Source organism: Triplophysa rosa, linkage group LG4 (assembly GCF_024868665.1).
Source record: "Triplophysa rosa linkage group LG4, Trosa_1v2, whole genome shotgun sequence".
NCBI classification, from domain to species: Eukaryota; Metazoa; Chordata; class Actinopteri; order Cypriniformes; family Nemacheilidae; genus Triplophysa; species Triplophysa rosa.
In genome coordinates, this window is record NC_079893.1 from 28394388 (window position 1) to 28412795 (window position 18408).

The 18408-nt window shown below is 40.7% G+C and overlaps 1 protein-coding gene across 2 annotated transcripts in view; it reads left to right on the forward strand.

Annotated features, from left to right (window-relative positions):
• The window catches only part of itsn1 (intersectin 1 (SH3 domain protein)), a 42906-nt gene that overhangs the window by 4466 nt on the left and 20032 nt on the right, over positions 1–18408 (forward strand). For both annotated transcript variants that reach the window (XM_057330810.1, XM_057330812.1), the window contains exons 2-16: positions 7280–7343; positions 8727–8822; positions 11405–11468; positions 11708–11868; positions 12054–12242; positions 12824–12902; positions 13005–13114; positions 13518–13581; positions 13777–13914; positions 14075–14184; positions 14342–14604; positions 14724–14873; positions 15046–15186; positions 15463–15550; positions 16674–16813. In XM_057330810.1, coding sequence (XP_057186793.1) covers positions 7316–7343; positions 8727–8822; positions 11405–11468; positions 11708–11868; positions 12054–12242; positions 12824–12902; positions 13005–13114; positions 13518–13581; positions 13777–13914; positions 14075–14184; positions 14342–14604; positions 14724–14873; positions 15046–15186; positions 15463–15550; positions 16674–16813 — 1821 coding nt within the window. In that variant the 5' untranslated portion in view covers positions 7280–7315. The remainder of the gene's footprint in view (positions 1–7279; positions 7344–8726; positions 8823–11404; positions 11469–11707; positions 11869–12053; positions 12243–12823; positions 12903–13004; positions 13115–13517; positions 13582–13776; positions 13915–14074; positions 14185–14341; positions 14605–14723; positions 14874–15045; positions 15187–15462; positions 15551–16673; positions 16814–18408) is intronic.

An 18408-nucleotide genomic window follows, 5' to 3' on the forward strand; every position in this document is an offset into this window, starting at 1 on the left:
GTCGGGTGTATTATACTTTCTCTTGTTCTGCTGATTAACTTACACACACCCGGGAACAGAAACTGCTATTACAACAGATAAACATAAATAATACGAAGCGTCGACGCGTCGTTGCAGCACTATATGGATGCGTATGCTCTTTGGAGTTTCAACATTTTTGGACATAGTGTTAATACACTGTAAGTGTGTTAATATGTTTATTATTGTCACAAAGTGTTTCCATAACCTGAGTGGTTTACTGAAATTGGTTCCTGTTTTATGCTTAAATAAGCCTGTGTTCTTTTCATAATATGGATCATCGGGGTTTTATTCATGTGATCTGTTATATCAGTTGAAATGCGTACATGCTCTATTAATTCATACATATTCATAATTATGCAACAGCATAATGGCGCTTAATTATTATAATATAGTTTGGTTGTGTGGCATCTTGCACAGTCAGATCATCGATTTTAACCTTGTCTTAACGTTAGACAGAAGCACAAAGAATCAAGCTCTCTCCCTGAAACTGTCATATTCAGTATAATGGGAGATTCTCTGTATCAGGCTCATATTCCTCTCTGATGAAACCCACAGAGGCCTTTGAAGCTCAGCTATCCATTCTGACTGTTAAAGCTGAGCTGTCGTTCTGCCTACCTCAGCTGCACAGAAAGCACTTCTGTTTATGACCTTTCGTAAATGCTTTTGGGTGGAACTGAACAAATGATCCAAGGACAGATTTTGTACTTGGTTTTTAACTCGAACAATAAAGTGGACCGGTTGGGGTGCTTGATGATCTAACAGAACGCTTTACTAGCTTAACATTGAAGATCTGTTTGCAAAACATTGTGAAGGTCCTTCGGCATGAAATATTTCTTATCACCAATGATGAATGCTTGTGTTTTGTTTTAAGGTGAACTCCTCTGCATGTGTCTGGACTCTGGACTGCATTAAAGTATGGGTGGGGAAGAGCTTGTGTGTGATTTGTAGAGTTGTGACTGTAGCTGTCTGGGGGGGGGGATCGGTGAAACCTTAAGCATCTGAACACTGCATCTGTTTAGAAATCTTGCAAGGATGACTGACTCCCAGTTTTCTGATTGTCTCACTCTAGAAGGAAGTCCATGGCTCTGCGGTGGTGCCAGTGTTGATGTGTCTGTGCTCTCAGTTCCTCTGCTTTCTAGTAACCCATCAGAGTATTGATGTTGATGGAGTTGAGCACAGAATTATTGAGGCTTAAATGTCTGCTTCTGCAGAAAAAGCAAGCCAATAGCGAACAGATTATGTTGGAATACTCTCTTGTTAGACTTTTCAACTAACATTATCTATTGCGGCCAAAACCTGAACGCAGTCCATGACCGACTGTTTTGCTTTTCAGACTAGGAATGCAAATGTGTGGGGGTTCGTCTGGTATGGGATTCCTTTTGTGCCAATAAGAATGAACGCAAACTTTTAAAAAACGAACAAAAATATACAATGAGAAAGAAAAAAAACACTTTGATATTGAAAACAATAAACTCAGTTGCAAGAATGTGACATGATTTCTTAACAATTTTCTAAGTTTCGTTTTTGCAAATAATAGTTTTGAATTCGCTGCTAGATTTTTCATTTGCGCTTTCCGAGTTTTCGTTTACGCTTCTCAATTTTTCGTTCGCCTTTCTGGCACAAAGCTCACGTGTAGGCAGGACTTATGGCCGCTTTACGCTGATTGGCTAGTGAGTTTGTGATTGACAGCTCCCTGACAAGGAAGTCGATACTGAAGACAGTACAGTGCAACGAATCTTAGAGAACGATCTGCATGCTGTTATATTTATTGTTTGTACTTAAAACTACTTTCTTATTTAGTTAGTATATTAGTAATTGGTATTTGAAGTTGGTAAGTCACGCGCGGTGTGGATCCAAGCGTCCTCCTCATCCTCAGGTAAATGAATGTAATTCAGATAATAAAGAAAATCGCTAAAAGTTGTATTCCTGTACAGTAGCAATTCTGCCTTTACTTAGCTCGTTCATTGTGTGCTTTATACTTTCTGTCAGGTATTATTTTATGGACTGTAAGATAATTTTCTTAAAAAGGAACGAACAACTTGCATTATAACATCCAATAAAGACACAGATTATTGGGTTGTGAGAAATTAACGTGCTAAATGAAAACATTGCTGCATAGTTACTGTACAGAGATTAAAACTTTTAGCGATTTTATTATCTCGGTTACATAAATGTACCTGAGGGTGACTTGTGTCCAGCTGAGGAGGAGGATGACGATGTCGCTCTTGCATACAGTCTCCTTTTAAAGAATTAAGTCCACTTATAAGTCAAGTACTGTATCTTTCTTTTTAAACTCATGGTGAATGTACAGTATTATACCCCTTTCATTACATTCACAGAAAGTACACCTCATAAAACACTACCAATACATTCAAATGACATTTATGTTTTTTAAACGCTACAACAAAACAAATTCATAAGGTGACATAATTAGAGGCCTTATCAATGTTTTATTCATTTAGTCTGCCTCTTGCAAACATCAATTTCATTATGTATTTACACACCTACATAAAACAGGTTAGAGAAAAGCAGAAGAGAGACTTCTTAAACTATAAACAAACATTTAAAGATAGAAACAATACATAAAATGCCACCACGATTATAATGTATAAATTAGAAATATGAACTGGAAGCATAACACTTTTTTGTATATCTCCTCAAAACTCACTAGGCATCTCGTTTTCCTGATATCATTGTAATTATAAATTATAGACTGCTGTCTTGATGGCCTCTAAACACACGTAAAGTTGCATGTGAATATGGCTAACGTTATCTATCCTGTCTTTAGTCGACGTTGGCTTGTTGTTACGGCGTGATAGAGCCTGGAAGCGTGTCCCACTTTTAAGTGCGTGAAAGTTGGCAACCCTGCTAATATACTAACAAAATAAGAAAGTAATTTAAGTACAAACACTAAAACAATACTATACAGAAAACCGCAAGCAGATTGCTCTCTAATCCGCTGCACTGTCTTCAGTTTCGACTTCCTGGTCAGGGAGCTGTCAATCCAAATCTCACTAACCAATGAGAGTAAAGTGGCCATAAATCCCGCCCACACGTGAGCTTTGTGCCAGAAAGGCGAACGAAAAATTGAGAAGCGTAAACGAAAACTCGGAAAGCGCAAATGAAAAATCTAGCAGCGAATTCAAAACTATTATTTGCAAAAACGAAACTTAGAAAATTGTTAAGAAATCATGTCACATTCTTGCAACTGAGTTTATTGTTTTCATTATCAAAGTGTTTTTTTTCTTTCTCATTTTTTTTTTTTTTTTGGTTTTTTAAAAGTTTGCGTTCATTCTTATTGGCACAAAAGGAATCCCATAGTCTGGCTGTGTTGTGTTCATGGAGAACCTCAAGTGGTCTTCCAAAGAATGCAGACGGGAGTGTGTGTCTGATGTTGACACTAATACTCGCATTGCCTTTGGCTCTGGGGTCTTGCATCACCTGACTAATGAATCCACAGCTGGATGCTGGATGTTTGTCTTCAGTCACTGTTTTTGGTGACCTGTCTCAGATAATCGGAAAGTTCCTCTGAAAGTTATTCTCATGCTGCTTTTGTGAGTCTGGAGAGGTTATTGATTGATTTATTGAAAAATGTATTACCTGCAGGGACATTTCAGAGTATTGATCTTTTTATATACCAATTGAAAAACAATTTATTATGAGTAATTTAGCAGGTAAGGAAATAAAGTGGCCATATGATTGACATGCCTGACTGCTGTAGGTGTGAATGACTCCTTTTTCCTTGGATGGCAGAAAAACCTGCAGGGCTGAGTGATACGGTACCATACCGGCAGAAATGTCTCAACTGTTAGAGATTCTCCCGTACTGAATTTTAGCTCATTTATCATATATCAGCTTGATATTTGTGAAATTGTAAACATGTTCTAGTTAAAAAAATCTAGCATCTCTCTCTAACAAACAGCATGATTGTATCTATCGTTCATGTCCAAATCCAAACGGTACTATACCAAAGTTTAAAACTGGATTTTTAAAATAATAAGTGAGGTTTTTTTCAGTTTCCTGAAAGTAGTAAGCACTACTAATGAATATGTAAATCAGGCCTAGATACAATGAATCCAGACAAGCTTTGAACTCTTGACCCAGATTTGTCTCACCTAGTGACAGCAGTCCAGTCCTATGACATCACCACAGTGGGGTGTGTTCTCATTTAGTGGAGTGAGTGTAAATCCTGATCAGTGAAACTGGTCATGATCAAGTGTATAAGTCAGACCGAGACGTGCAAGTCCTTCTAAAACATTGGTTTATTTGTGTTTCTCTTGCGCTTTGTAGAACGTTTCCCCTTCCTAGGCTTTCATTCAGAACGCCTGTGTTTGAGAGCATTGTCCTGAGGAAAAGCTTCAGTAGGATCAGAAAACGGGTGACAGGGAAAAGTAGGTCAGAGGCTCAAAGACACGCACACACGGTCATTAGTACGGACATGACAAGAGCCAGTTTTACTGTGTGACAGTGTTACTAGAAGCGTTTGACACTGACAGTGAGAAAGAGAGAGAGTGAGTCACCAGTTTAATCAGGGAAGCTGGATGTTTTCATTATTGAGTCAAGCTCTCTGACACTGTGGTGGGTATTTTAAGTTTAAACAGTTTTCGTTTCACCTTAGCAGACAGCAAACACTGAGACAGATACACCTGTAGGACTATATCATAGATTGAGGCCTAAAACTCATATGTAGGTCTGTGTGGTGACCAGAGGTCGTGTTAACCAAACATTCTCCGTCATAGACAAATTCTTTTTACCAGTGATGGAAAAATCTGAAGGACGTCCGTCATTTTGACAGATTACAGTAAGGGCAATTTGTAACTCCCCGTTTTGTCATTTCCCTTCATTAGAGCGTGATCGTAAGCTACTACCCCTGTCCTGAACACGATCGCTAAGGGATGTGTGTTTCCCATTCATTAGCTTACTGACAATGCCTGGTCCGTTTTGGAAACACGCGTGCGGTCAGTGGAGACTAGCGGTGCAGATGCATCTGTCACAGACCCCCGCGTCGCGTGCACGCAAACACACAAAGAGTTATTTTCCTTTGGAAAAGCGACTAGCGTCTTTGGATAAGCCTTAACTTTCAGTGTGTGGAAAAATGTCTCTCTTGTTCAGTGAGCGGCAGAAGCAGCACATTCATGACCAAACCGCATCTTACTTGTGAGTGAGTTAGTACAATACACCATTTACAAGCACCTGTCATTGTTACTGACTAGATATATGAACAAACATTTGTCTGCAATTATTATGTCTGACAACAGAAACATTAAATATATAAATGAATATAAACAACAACGGTTTTATTGGGCATTCAGTTGTATTAAAATACAGCAAGTTCCGAGAGTAAACGCAAGTACAACGTGATGACGTCACGAACATGCTAATTACCACGTAATGCCACCTTGCACCATAGTGACTGGTAATAATAGATTACGACAGATTTTTTACGAGCCAATAAAAAAGTCTAGCAACCTCTGGTGGTAACGTTATTTTTAAATAAGGGGGAGGACATGCTAATCTTAAGTTATTTACGTTTCATGACTTATTATTTAATTACTTCCTGTATGTTATTTTTGCATGGTATCGATTCAGTATTACTATCGAAATACTAGTCAAAAATTTGGTATCGTAACTAACAACACTGCTGGAGGCGAGTGTATATGGCTAATAACAGCATGGTTAAACACTTAAGTATGTACTATAATATGTGTTCAAATAAATACTTCAGATAGTAACTGCGTTTGCACATGTTCTCAGGGTGTAAAGTGACATTTTTGACACACCTGCCTATAGCACTGCAATGGGGTGAACTATAATGGCCATCAATATATGACATGTGTTAACAGTGTATTTTGCATAATTTTTCTATAACATATAGCCTTGGCCGGTGGTAAACTTCAGACTCTGCATATTCATGAATCCGTTTCAAATGTCAATGCACAAAATGAAACCTGTTTCTGCATCAGTCTACACGAAGCGATTTGATTGGCTTGGGCAGAGTGATGCAATAGAAGTGTGAAACATCAGGATTTCCACATCAGTATAATATGCTATCAGAGGTTCAGTAATGGTGTTAGTGTTCAAGTTTAACTTCTTCTTCTCCGTGGATCACTATAACAAACGTTTCAAAGTGCAGGGACACGTTTGTGTATGTCAGCATTTTTTAGTAGAAGTCTTGCAGTTTGGGTCGTGATTGGACCCCGCTGTGAGAGCAGTGGATTACATTATGCAGCAAGGGAAGAAAAGGGGAGGAGGAGGAGGAGAGAGAGAGAACAGTCTGGCAGTGATTAAAATACTTTGGGCAAGGTGCCCCTGAGTGTCTTTGCTGGAGACTCTGTGTGTGCATGTGTGTATTCTCTAGCAGACCGTTTACACAGCTGGGACATAACTGGTCCCAGACTGAGGCCTTCTGATATCTCTCTCATTTTCTGCCTTTTACTTTTTCTGTCTTAGGTTTGGTCCACTAAATAGAGTTGGATCAGCTGTTTTGTTTCCATGTTTATATTATGGATGATGCAGTGTTCCCTGACATAGGCTAAACAGAGGTCGCGTTAACCGAAAATTCTCCGTCATTGACGGATTTTTTATACCAGTGACGGAAAAATATGAAGGCCGTCCGTCATTTTGACGGATTACAATGAGGGCAGTTTGTAATTCCCTTTTTTATTTCCATTTCCATTCCATGTAGTGGCAGTGTGGAGCCCTGCAACCAGCTTTTTGACAGGTTAATGTGCAAATGCAGGTTTTGTTAAAACAGGTGTAAAGACGCTTTAGAACCAACTTATTGGCACACTAAAATCCTCCTTGAAAGGTTTTGTTCCTTAAAACATTCCTTGTAAATCACCATAGCATAAATAGTTATAGCTAAACCAAAAGTTAGTTAAAGGGATAGTTCATCCAAAGTGGAAAATTCGGTCATCATTTACTCACCCTCAGGTTGTTCCAAACCTGTACAAATCTCTTTGTTCTGCTAAACACAAAGGAAGAAATTTGGAAAAACTATCCCTTTTTTGGGTGAACAATCCCTTTCACCTCGCTAATTGACTAGCTGACCATGTTGACCTTGTCCCTTATTCAATTCAGGTTGGTGTGGGTAAAAGACAGATGTAATTTGTCGGGTGATTTTGTGTTTCATGAGAGGTCTTGCACATAAACGAATCAGCCTTGTTTTTCTATGTTGTTTCTGTGAGGTTGTGGAGCGAGTGAGTCAGTGAATTAGTGCAAGAAGGAAAGCTCATGGTTTCTTTGTGCTGTTTTACAGGTGTTTGTGGCTGGACGGCAGCTGACGGACTGAACCATGGCTCAGTTTCCCATGCCCTTCGGAGGTGAGAGCTGCTACATGCCCTGACTGACACATGTGTGTTTGTGTGGTGGAAGGTGGGTGGATGTGTATGGAGCGTCGTGTGTTTGTGTGAGACGGAGAATGAGCTGGAGTGAGTCAATGAGTATCTGAAAGAATCAGTGAATAAAAGAGAGACGCCCTCACAGAACTATTGATTTGGTTTTCAAGCTTTTATGTGGGCGTTTTTAATGTCTTTTTTATGCAGCATATTTACACAACAATCAATAATGTTCCAAATGTGATAGATAGTTATTTTTAGCAACATGAGAAAATAACTCACAAAGCTTCAAAGAAGCGTCTTTGCAATCTATGCTAGTATACTATGCTAGTATGCAGCTACTATATAGGGATGAGCCCACGCACACATGATTAATATTTCACAAACACACGATAAGTTTGTTATTTCACAGATGTATTGTTAGTTTATCAGCTATAGCACAGTACTGTACTCCTGTCGTGTCCATCCCCATTCGCTCTATCAGTGAGCCATAATCAGTCAGCACAGAGTCTGCAGGTATTTATGAATGTATATTATGAGGACAAAAGCTCATTGTTTGTGGCAGATTGCTGTGTGAAGGCTTTCCGTGTCGCCCATCACTGTAAATATAGCAGTCGTTTACACTGATGCTAAGCTACAGCTAAAGCTATTGGCCATTAAAACGAGTGATTTCTTTGATCATTTCTCAACGATTCTCAATAAGTCTGTATGGAAAACACTTGATCTACTTGTTAAATAGTTGTTGGGTTTTCTTTAAAGGTTTTATTAGAAATTATTATTACTATGTGCTGTTTTATTGCTGTCAAACAGTAAAACTCCCTTTACACACTTCATGTAATTATGTAAAATTTTTAATTGAACAAAAGTTTTGCAGATATTTACATAAGGTAAAATATAACAGAGACATGTAAATAAATAAACGATTGCTTTTTTTATTACAGACTAACAATTGGGTAATAATTGGTTTTAGAGCATCCTAATGGCCACTTTTGGAAATGCCAGGATAGAAAAAAAACGTAGAGACGCACCTTTTGTTATATAATCATCAAAAAAGACTTATAGACTTATATATCGGTATCGACTATCTGCTAAAATGTCTTGAAAAATATTGGCATATCGGATAGTATCGGCAAAAATTAAATATCGTGCATCACTACTACTATAGATAACATTACATTGGTGCCATATTTAAATGAGCTCAATTTGCAGCAAATGTTGTTCATTTTTTTAAACAGATGTTTGCCTGTGTGCTACAAAGCTTTGTAGATGTGGTCTGTCCTGACAAACAAAAATAATGTCGACAATTAAACAAATGTAGAAATATTGCGCTGATGCCTGCCTCTGTCTCATATTTTAATCTCTCTTAAGGGGGGTCAGATACATGGGTAATATCTGTGGACGAAAGAGCCAAACATGATCAACAGTTCCTCAGTTTGACCCCCACACCTGCTGGCTTCATCACAGGTAAACACACTTGGTTCGTTTTCTTGCTTTCAGAAGGTACCATATTAAGTGAAGAATGCTTGAGGCTGAATTGTGATATGCAAATGAAATTCGTTTGAATTCTGTGCAACCGTCAACATCAGACAAAAGGAGTTAAAAAGACAGAGTTTCCCACAGGATTTTGACAGACTTGTGGCGCTGGTGACGTCACAAACTAATTGGCATATTTGTGAGGTCATCACGTCGTGTTTGCGTCGTGTTAGTGTTAGCACTTGATATCTGTTTTTCTTTCTTCTGATCGGTCACTTTATAATGTATTTTACAACGGGATGCCACCAGCAGTCACTTTAACTGCTGCTAAAATCCTGATTTATAAACACAACATCATCAGACAAAATCACAATACAGTACACTGCATTATAGAGCGGCTATATGCTGTTTACCCTTTCTCAACAATGTATTGCTGTATTATGAACGCTTCTTTGATTTTAAATGCAAGTGACAGTTAAATACACTACACGGAGCTAACTACACGTGCGGACGAGAGGCCTGGGCTCGCACACACATGGAGCTCATCGGAAGAGTGCATGCGAACACAAAAGAGGCGTGCACACGGCCTCACACCAAACAAGTCAGGAAAGAGAGAAGACGCAAGCGCTGTTTATCCACTAGTTAATCGATCACAGATACAGACGGATCGATAAAAAAAATGACAAAATGTGACGGCAAATATACTTGGGCGGCCAGTAATATACCTGGGCGGATCGCCCAAGTAAATGCATTATATGGGAAATGCTGCAAGAGTTAGATTCATGCTTTATTTCTAAAACGGAAACATTGGGTAACATCAAAACTGAAACAGGAGCTTTTCTTTCCCGTCATCCTTTTTTTCAAACACCCCCATGCTAAAAAGGTCCTAATGATAGTCTAAAAGCATACCACTTCCTGTTTTTTGTTCGTGATGAGTGGATATCCAAGCACACTGATCTATGATCAAGCACTTGGAGCTAATTAAAACCGCATGACTGTTCTCAGAAGCGTCAGCTGATCTCAGCTCAGTGTCAGACTTTCATCTTCAGCATAACAAATACATTTCGGCCTTGCCTCTGACCCACAGTAAAGCAGCCTTGCGTTTACAGTCCGTCAGAAAAGCAAACATCTAATGCTTATGTAAATGTTTGCACAATGCAGATGAATCAGAGTTCAAATTCTGATTCTCTTTAAGCAGGAAGAGAATGTTTTGGTACATAAAAAATAGGAAAGGCAGTGTGCAATATTCAGAATCACCTGCAGTGACTTAGTCCATGATAAATCAGAATGTGATATGCTGATTTCCACATACAGTAGCATTTTTAGAAGAGGGCAATACTGTGTCATATTGTCAGTACTTTGACATATGTGTTTCTCTAGTTAAGGACTTGACTAGTTTGTTGCTGTCGTCAAAATCTAGCTTTCTTTTCGACACTCTATAAATATTTCAACACTCTTCCCACAATTCCAGATGGGTGTCATTGCTCCGAAGTGAAAGTCATTACTCAGGTTTTACAAGCGAGAAGCACTGACACACCAAAGTATTGTTAGGGGTTTGATTGCCGAAAACTATAATTAAAAAAGAAAAAACAGAACTACACTTAAGGAATCAAATGTATTTAAAATACAGAAAAAAAGATTATAAGTGAATAATGCAAAATAATTCTATGAAAAGCTGAAACTTATTTTCTGCAAGTGCTGCTCGTAAGAGCATGTAAAATTAACCGGTAACTAGCCAATCAAACGATATGAGCACTAATTCCAGCATGTTCCAGCTGGACTGTGTGTGTCTACTGAAGAGACGGTACTTGAGGATTTCCTGTTGACCAGTGCATCTCAAAGAACTTCTTTGTGTTGACTGAAGGACGGCTCGAGCAGCGAACAGGCGCGGTTAGGCAGGCGTGGAGAGGGAGATCTGTTTTTGGCTCTGTGGAGATGTACGTGTGCCAAAGAAGACACCTGTTTTTTTAAGGAAAAGGGAGGTCAAAAGGTCATCGAGAGTCTTAGAAAAGTCTGTTTTAACACAGCAGAGACACAAACACAGACATCTCTTATTTTCTGTGTCTGTTGAGCTGCATTCAGTCTGAGTATTCTGGACCAAACCTGCCTCCGTGTGCTGTATATGTTATGTATTTTATAAGCAATATTTTCATGATCCTTGTTAGGTCCTTTTCTTTTTGTCTCAATACGTCAGCGGTTTGTTGCGGATATGTCAGAAACGGCTGTCATAGGAGCAGGAAGCCTGTTTATTGGGTTATATAACATACAGCGTGAGCAGACTGACTCAGCTTTTCTTTCTTATACAAGCTGTAGCTGGCAGATCGACTGAGCACGTCTGTTTCTGTGTCACTCAAGTGCTGTCAATAAACCCTGCATGGTCAGTTAAAATTGACAATATAACTGTTAAGCGATACATAACTCGGTGCCTTACAGGAATATAAAGTGAAACCGTTTTAACACAACTTTATTTTTGAGATAAGGTTTGGACACAAACTCTGTTATGTTGTATTATAAGATGTTCTGTGAGATTTTATGCATGAATGCGTTTATCTTCTCCCTCTCTCTCTCCTTAGGTGACCAGGCTAGGAATTTCTTTCTGCAGTCGGGTTTACCTGCTCCCATCTTGGCCCAGATATGGTACACAAATGCTTTATAATCTGCTCCACTATATAATCCAGATTGCTTTCATAATCCAGTATGTGCTGCTGCTCAGTCATTTATTCTGCAGTGTACTGCGCTTGGCTATGTACTGGAAGTAATTGTGAATGATTGTGTAGCCAGTTGGAGAATAATAACTGAATAACACGTTGTTCGGTCTATCATTGGATGTGTCAAATGGGAGAAATATCACTCAAGTTGTGAACTCTGTTCCACAGGGCTCTAGCCGACATGAACAACGATGGGAAGATGGACATGCATGAATTTTCGATCGCCATGAAGCTGATTAAACTAAAGCTACAGGGTCACCCCCTTCCTCCTTCCCTGCCTCCCGCCATGAAGCAGCAGGCCCTCTCCATACCTCCACAGACCCCATTTGGTGAGCACCCTCACATACTGGTGCCTTGACTGAATGTCTCCAAGCACATTGATTAGCTTTTTAAAACCATTTGTTAGCATTCCTTCTGGCAATTCCAGCTTTTTTAAATTATAACTCAATAATTAGGATATGAGGTATTCATTTTAAGTTGTTATTATATTTATTTCTCTCAATGCTCACTGCAGGGATGCCAAGTATGGGTGCCATGCCTGGCCTACCAGCAGTGCCACCCATGCCCCTACCTCCCCTACCCCCAGGAGTGCCGGGGGTGGGCATGTCCCCCCCTCTGGCACAATCAGTGACCCCACAGGTGCCATCTCTGGCCAACGGCGCACCTGCTATGATACCACCCATAAGTGGATTTTCTCATTCAGGTAGACCAAACTAGGGCTGTGCGATATTGAGGGAAAATGCGATATTCGATATGCGGTACGGTATTTCTTTTTCTAAAATCAATTTAAATTGTATTAAAATATATTAAAGAAATTGTATAACCAACATATATTTCACATTATTATAGGAAAAAGAAAGCATCACTACAACTTCTGAAAGTGAACAGCCATGTTTTACTGTTGCATTAAACAAATCTGACATTTTGTAAATAAACAAAAATAAATAAAACAAATTTAGCTTCGCGCCGTGGATTGTTGATTGACTTGCGCCAGAGACGCGCACGCTATCATGCACACGCACGCATATCCCAACTAACATCCGCGTGCCAGATAGATACTATACTATCCGCATCGACCTAAAACTTTGACCATACATAACTTTCCGAAGAATTAAATAGCTCATTTATCACAAACCATCACGATATGCATATTGCGATATGCACATGTGGGGTATTTCGATATATTGCACAGCCCTAGACCAAACACATGCTTGTACTTTAGACCATTTGGACTGCTTATAGTGTGAACACAACAGTTTACGAGTGTTTTTCTGCGTCTCTCAGCTGCCGCACTCAACAAAACCTCTTCGTTCAACCGTTCCAGCATCAAGCTACAGAAGGTCCAGTCTGTGGAGGCACCCAGGTAAACACGCACGCTCGATTCCTGCAACATTCACAGATACTTGAGAGATATGAATGCACACACATTCTTTCTCTCTCTCTCTCTCTCTCTCTCTCTCTCTAGTGCTCCGGCGGTTCCGCCACCCACTGACTGGGCCGTGTCTCATTCTTCTCGGCTCAAGTACCGCCAGCTGTTCAACAGCCACGACAAAATGATGAGCGGTTATCTCACAGGTATTGCGTCCATCACACGAACTGTCTATACTCATGAAGCAGTGCATCTTCAAAAGACACAAGACACGTGTCCTTGCAGAACACGTTAGCCTGTTAGAGACAGCTAGCCATGTCTAGGGACCAGAATATCAGCATAGCAACATAAAAACCTCTTTGAGTAACCTGGTAAACTGTCACCCACCTGCAGTCACTTTCATTGTGTTGTGTAGCATTACAACGTTCACTAGAATATACAAACCTGTTAGTTAAAAGGAAGTATGCAGTATGTAGATGGTTAAAGCTCAGAGTACTTGTGATGTCTGACAGTGGTTATTCAATAGTGCTTAGAGGAAACAAAGGTTGCTGACTCGGCTTCCTCAAACCTCGTAACACTTCTGGTTTCTATCTGTCTTTTCCTCCACAGGTCCACAGGCCAGAACTATTCTAATGCAATCCAGTCTACCGCAGACCCAGCTGGCCTCCATCTGGTGCTGATCCAACATCATTTTACTGCTTTCACATTTAAAACCCCAACAAAACCTTGAGTTCTGAGATCAGTGCATTAGTGTAAACATGAGAATTGCTATCTGGTTGTTGTTATGAGAGTTGTTTTGATTTTAAACACGCTGTTCTTCTATTATCTTTGACTTCCTGACATGCCCTGCCTTTCTCTCTTTCTGTAGGAACCTGTCAGATATAGACCAAGATGGAAAGTTGACAGCCGAGGAGTTTATTCTGGCCATGCACTTGATTGACATGGCTATGTCCAGTCTGCCCCTCCCTCCTTTACTGCCCCCTGACCTCATACCACCAACATTCAGGTGAGCCAACCCAACAATGGCACATAACTATGCGTCCGCAAGCATATTTTTGTGCATTTCTTAATATTGAGGGTCACAGCGTTTGACTGGTTTATCGAGAATCTTCGGTGTTTTTTAAGTGTAATGCTTTTGTTGTAAGCTGTTTTTTTTCATGGTGTAGGCGAATGCGTTCTGGTAGTGGAGTGTCTGTGACCAGCATGCACTTGACGGATCCACGGTCCCAAGAAGAGCCGGAGGAGGAGGAGAACGAGCCAGAGAAAAAACTACCAGGTCAATCCTTAGTATTTGCATAAAAGAAATTCACTTGCTAAAATATTGGCGGTCTCATGACCAGTACAGAGATCATAAGGGTTGATATTTTTACAATGGTTGCGTGGCAACAGCTACATGTAAGTGTTGTGTGTCTTAAACTTGTCTCCCCCCGCAGTCACTTTCGAGGATAAGAAACGTGAGAATTTTGAGCGTGGAAACCTGGAGCTGGAGAAGCGTCGGCAGGCTCTGCTTGAGCAGCAAAGGAAAGAGAGGGAGAGGCTAGCGGCGTTGGAGAAAGAGGAGCAGGAGAGGAAAGAGCGGGAACGACTGGAACATGAGCGACGCAGACAGCATGAACTGGACAAACAGCTGGAGAGACAGAGGGAGCTGGAAAGGCAGAGAGAGGAGGAGAGGCGCAAGGAGATCGAGAGAAGGGAGGTAAGGAGAGAAAAACTTATATACACTTTATACTTACACATTTTTGAACTGGAAAATGACTGTAAACACTTAGTAAAAAAGTGCACGTTTCTGCTTGTAAACACTTCCTGTGTTTGAAGGCTGCTAAGCGGGAGTTGGAGCGTCAGCGGCAGTTGGAGTGGGAGAGAACACGCAGACAAGAACTGCTCACACAGAGAAACAGAGAGCAGGAGAACATCGTCCTGCTCAAAGCCCGCAAGAAAACGCTGGAGTTTGAGCTGGAGGCTCTGGTACATGCACTTCACAACTCGTCTTTCTCATTAGCTTGACGTTTATAGAATTTTTACTTGTACGTAAAAGTTTATATTGAAGTTTGGTCATGCTTTGGGAGTGTAAAAAGAAAATAAATAGTACTGCTAACCTAAACTGACACAATTGTGACATCTCTCCTGGTTTTTGTAGAATGATAAAAAGTCACAGCTGGAGGGTAAACTGCAAGACATCCGTTTCCGCCTTTCATCTCAGAGACATGAGATCGAGAGCACCAATAAGACGCGAGAACTGCGCATCGCTGAGATCACCAGCCTGCAACAGCAGCTGCAGGTTTATGTCTCTCAGTGACAGCTATCCATTTATTTATCCCTTTTATGCATTTATGTCCTCAGTCTGTGTGTGTGTGTGTGTGAGTGTGTGTGCGTGCGTGCTGATGCTGGGAAATGTAATACAAGATTTAAACTTTTTAACACGCATTATACCAAGAGATGTTTTTGTGTTTTTGGAAGAGATACTGTAGCTGTCCACTGTAGTGATCTCTGTGTGAAAGGGTTGTGCTGTGTAAATCATTTCTATATAAAGGGTTTCTCTCTCTCTGTCTCCCAGGAGTCTCAGCAGTGGTTGAGCAGGTTGATTCCTGATAAACAGTGTCTGAATGACCAGCTAAAGCAGGTTCAGCAGAACAGTCTGCACAGTAAGAACACTTTCCTCATCATTGCTCTAAAGATCTGCACTGCTTTCTTTTAACGCAGGACTGTATAGACAGACCCCAGGGCAGCATCATCTGGGCTTTTGTGTTGTATCATTGAGCGTGTTTACGTGCACAAAATAAATGGAAATCTATCAAAAATCAGCTTAAAAAGAAACCTGTTTTCACGTGTTTACATGCATGGTAATAAACCGGCTACGCAGAAAACCGCGTTTACAAGTTTGAGACTTGCCGGGTTTCTCACGTGCAGTGACGTCATCGTCGAAAGTCTGTTTAGTAATTTAAGATGCAGCGGGAAAACGGTCAAAAGCTGTATTTTTATATCTCTTCTCATGTCCGCAGTACCTGCATATGCAACAATAGTGCTTCATTTTGACGTTTCTACATCAACTGCATGATTCGAGAGCGGACTTTTATGCGATATTTTACTATTACTTCCGTTTGGGACTTTTACTATTGCGCTGTCAGACATGCGCACATAAACAAAACTGAGAGAAAACCGGTAAAGGCGTTTACATGCAGCGCGAAATCGGAGTAATGGGCAAAAAACTACCTCTGTCGAGCGGGTTTTGCTTGCGCCGTTTATGAGCTTTCCCCGATATAAGAAAACCGTTTTATGCGTTTACATGACCTACTTGTTACCAGCTTATTAAGCATAATCTGAGTAAGACTGTGCATGTAAATAGCTCATTGTTATAGCCTCACTGGTTTACTGGCATAAATCACTGACATTAAAGTTGATGATCAGCCCAACAAACCTCTGGTTTGCAAACAGATAGAAATTCAAGCCACACACACATGCAGTATTTATAATGCTTAAAAACATGCTAACAGGCTTCATAATCACCATTGTTTTTATCTTGCCACAAGCTTCTTTGTGTTTACATGAGTGTAAAAGAGTAAAAAGTGAAACTGTTCTTCATTCTAGTGCAGAATTTTTTGCCATTAATTGGTAGAACATTGCATTAGCAATGCAAAGGTCATGGGTTCGATTCCCAGGGAACACGCATATTTAGAAAATGTACAGCTTGACTGTACTTAAATGTACATGTATGATTTGAGCTAAGGAATGATCTATAATCGTGTTTTTATCTTTATTGCTGTGTAGGAGACTCTCTGTCTGGTCTTCAGAGAGCGATTGAAATGAAGGAGTCGGCCAAACAGCAGCTAAAAGAACAACTGGATGCTGTGGAGAATGAGACTCGCTCCAAACTTCTTGAAATAGACGCCTTCAACACACAGCTAAAGGTACCGAAGCTACCAAGGGTTTCGAGTTTTACCTAGATCATTTTATTCTTTCACCTTTATTCGGTTGATATTTTTGTTGTTTTTTGAATAGCATTTTGTGTCAATGAAAGAGAATGTGTTAGATTCATTGAAAGTGAGAGCGCTGCTTTTTTGTGAGAGAATATTGGTCTTCCACACAAACATATTCACAGGGTCCAAAATTAATATTTGCCAAAGACGAGTAAATAAAAAATACATTTAAGTAAATAAATCTGTACTATTTTATGGACAACTAATCCCATTACGCAATCTAAACAAAAATGTGAGTAACAAAATTTGTGTTTTTTTAGAGATGTTTAATGTCAAAAAGCGTCCCAGTGAACCTAAATTTACCCTATTACCTATTCTCAGTTCACCCACCATTAGCTGGCAAAATGTCAAGTTTGGACCCTGCATACAGTGAACACCAACATCTCTCACTGTTGCTCACTCTGTACCTCGTCTTCCTCATCCTGACGACCCTTTCCCGCCCCATCCAACGTGTTTATACGGCTTGGCTGGCCCTTTTGTTCACCGCTTATCCGTGCACCCCCGCTTCAACATTCGTGGTGGCGCAGTCCTTGGGACTGTTCTATCAGACCCACGCTGCCAGGATGGAGAACCTGCAGTCAGAGCTACTATTTGAAGAGCAGAGGGGGCGACAGGTAGACGACCAGAAAATGCTGTTACCCCTTCAGAAAATTACCACCAACAAACTAAAACCCCCTACTTACAGCACTGTGCTCTCTGCTGCCCTTTATGAGGGAAAGTTGGAGTAGCACGCCTACAGTTGTGTCTCGTCTTGACTGTAACCCTTTACTAAACCATTACGGGGATTGTTGGGGGGCTGCTGTGCTTGGGTTCAAATGCTGTCTGCTTCACTCTGTATTTGAAATGATGATTAATAACTTTTAGAGGCTCGAATATGCATCAGGACTGAGTGCAAACAATGATGCTGATGATGGGTGGTGGTGTGACCTTTGACCCTCACCGTTTGGGTCGCTTTGTGTTTCTTGCAGTCAGGGAGCTCTGTGGACGAGGTGCTGTTGGACTGTCTGGCAGCACTGCTGGCCTGTTTGAAGCATATACACTTCTACTTTCAGGTCATCCCTCCCTCTCCCCTGTGACCTTTGAACTTACAATACACCACGCCCTGTCTCATCGCACCTACTCCAGCTTCCTTTGAGAGCCCGTCAGTGCTGTACTTATTCTAAAACTTCTAGCTGGCCGAGCACAGCCACTCCTTGTTTTTACTCTGATCTGAGTCTGGTTTCTAAGAGCGCTTTTCCACCATCGCGCCGAAACGTTCTCGTTGCTTAATCATTCCACTCCGTGCCGATCCATGCCAGCCGATACATAAATGGTTTCATTTCAATGTAAACGCAAACGCGTCACGCGCTGCCTTGGTAACACAAGAGACTGAGCTATAACGTCTCAGCGCATTCATTAGCACGATTCGGCATGGTTGTCCGAGCCGAGAACAGTAATCGTGCCCTGTCGAACCAGGCACTGCCTAACACCTGCACAATACCATCTCAACAGTAAAGTGTGGTGGAAACAGCATCATGATGTGGGGG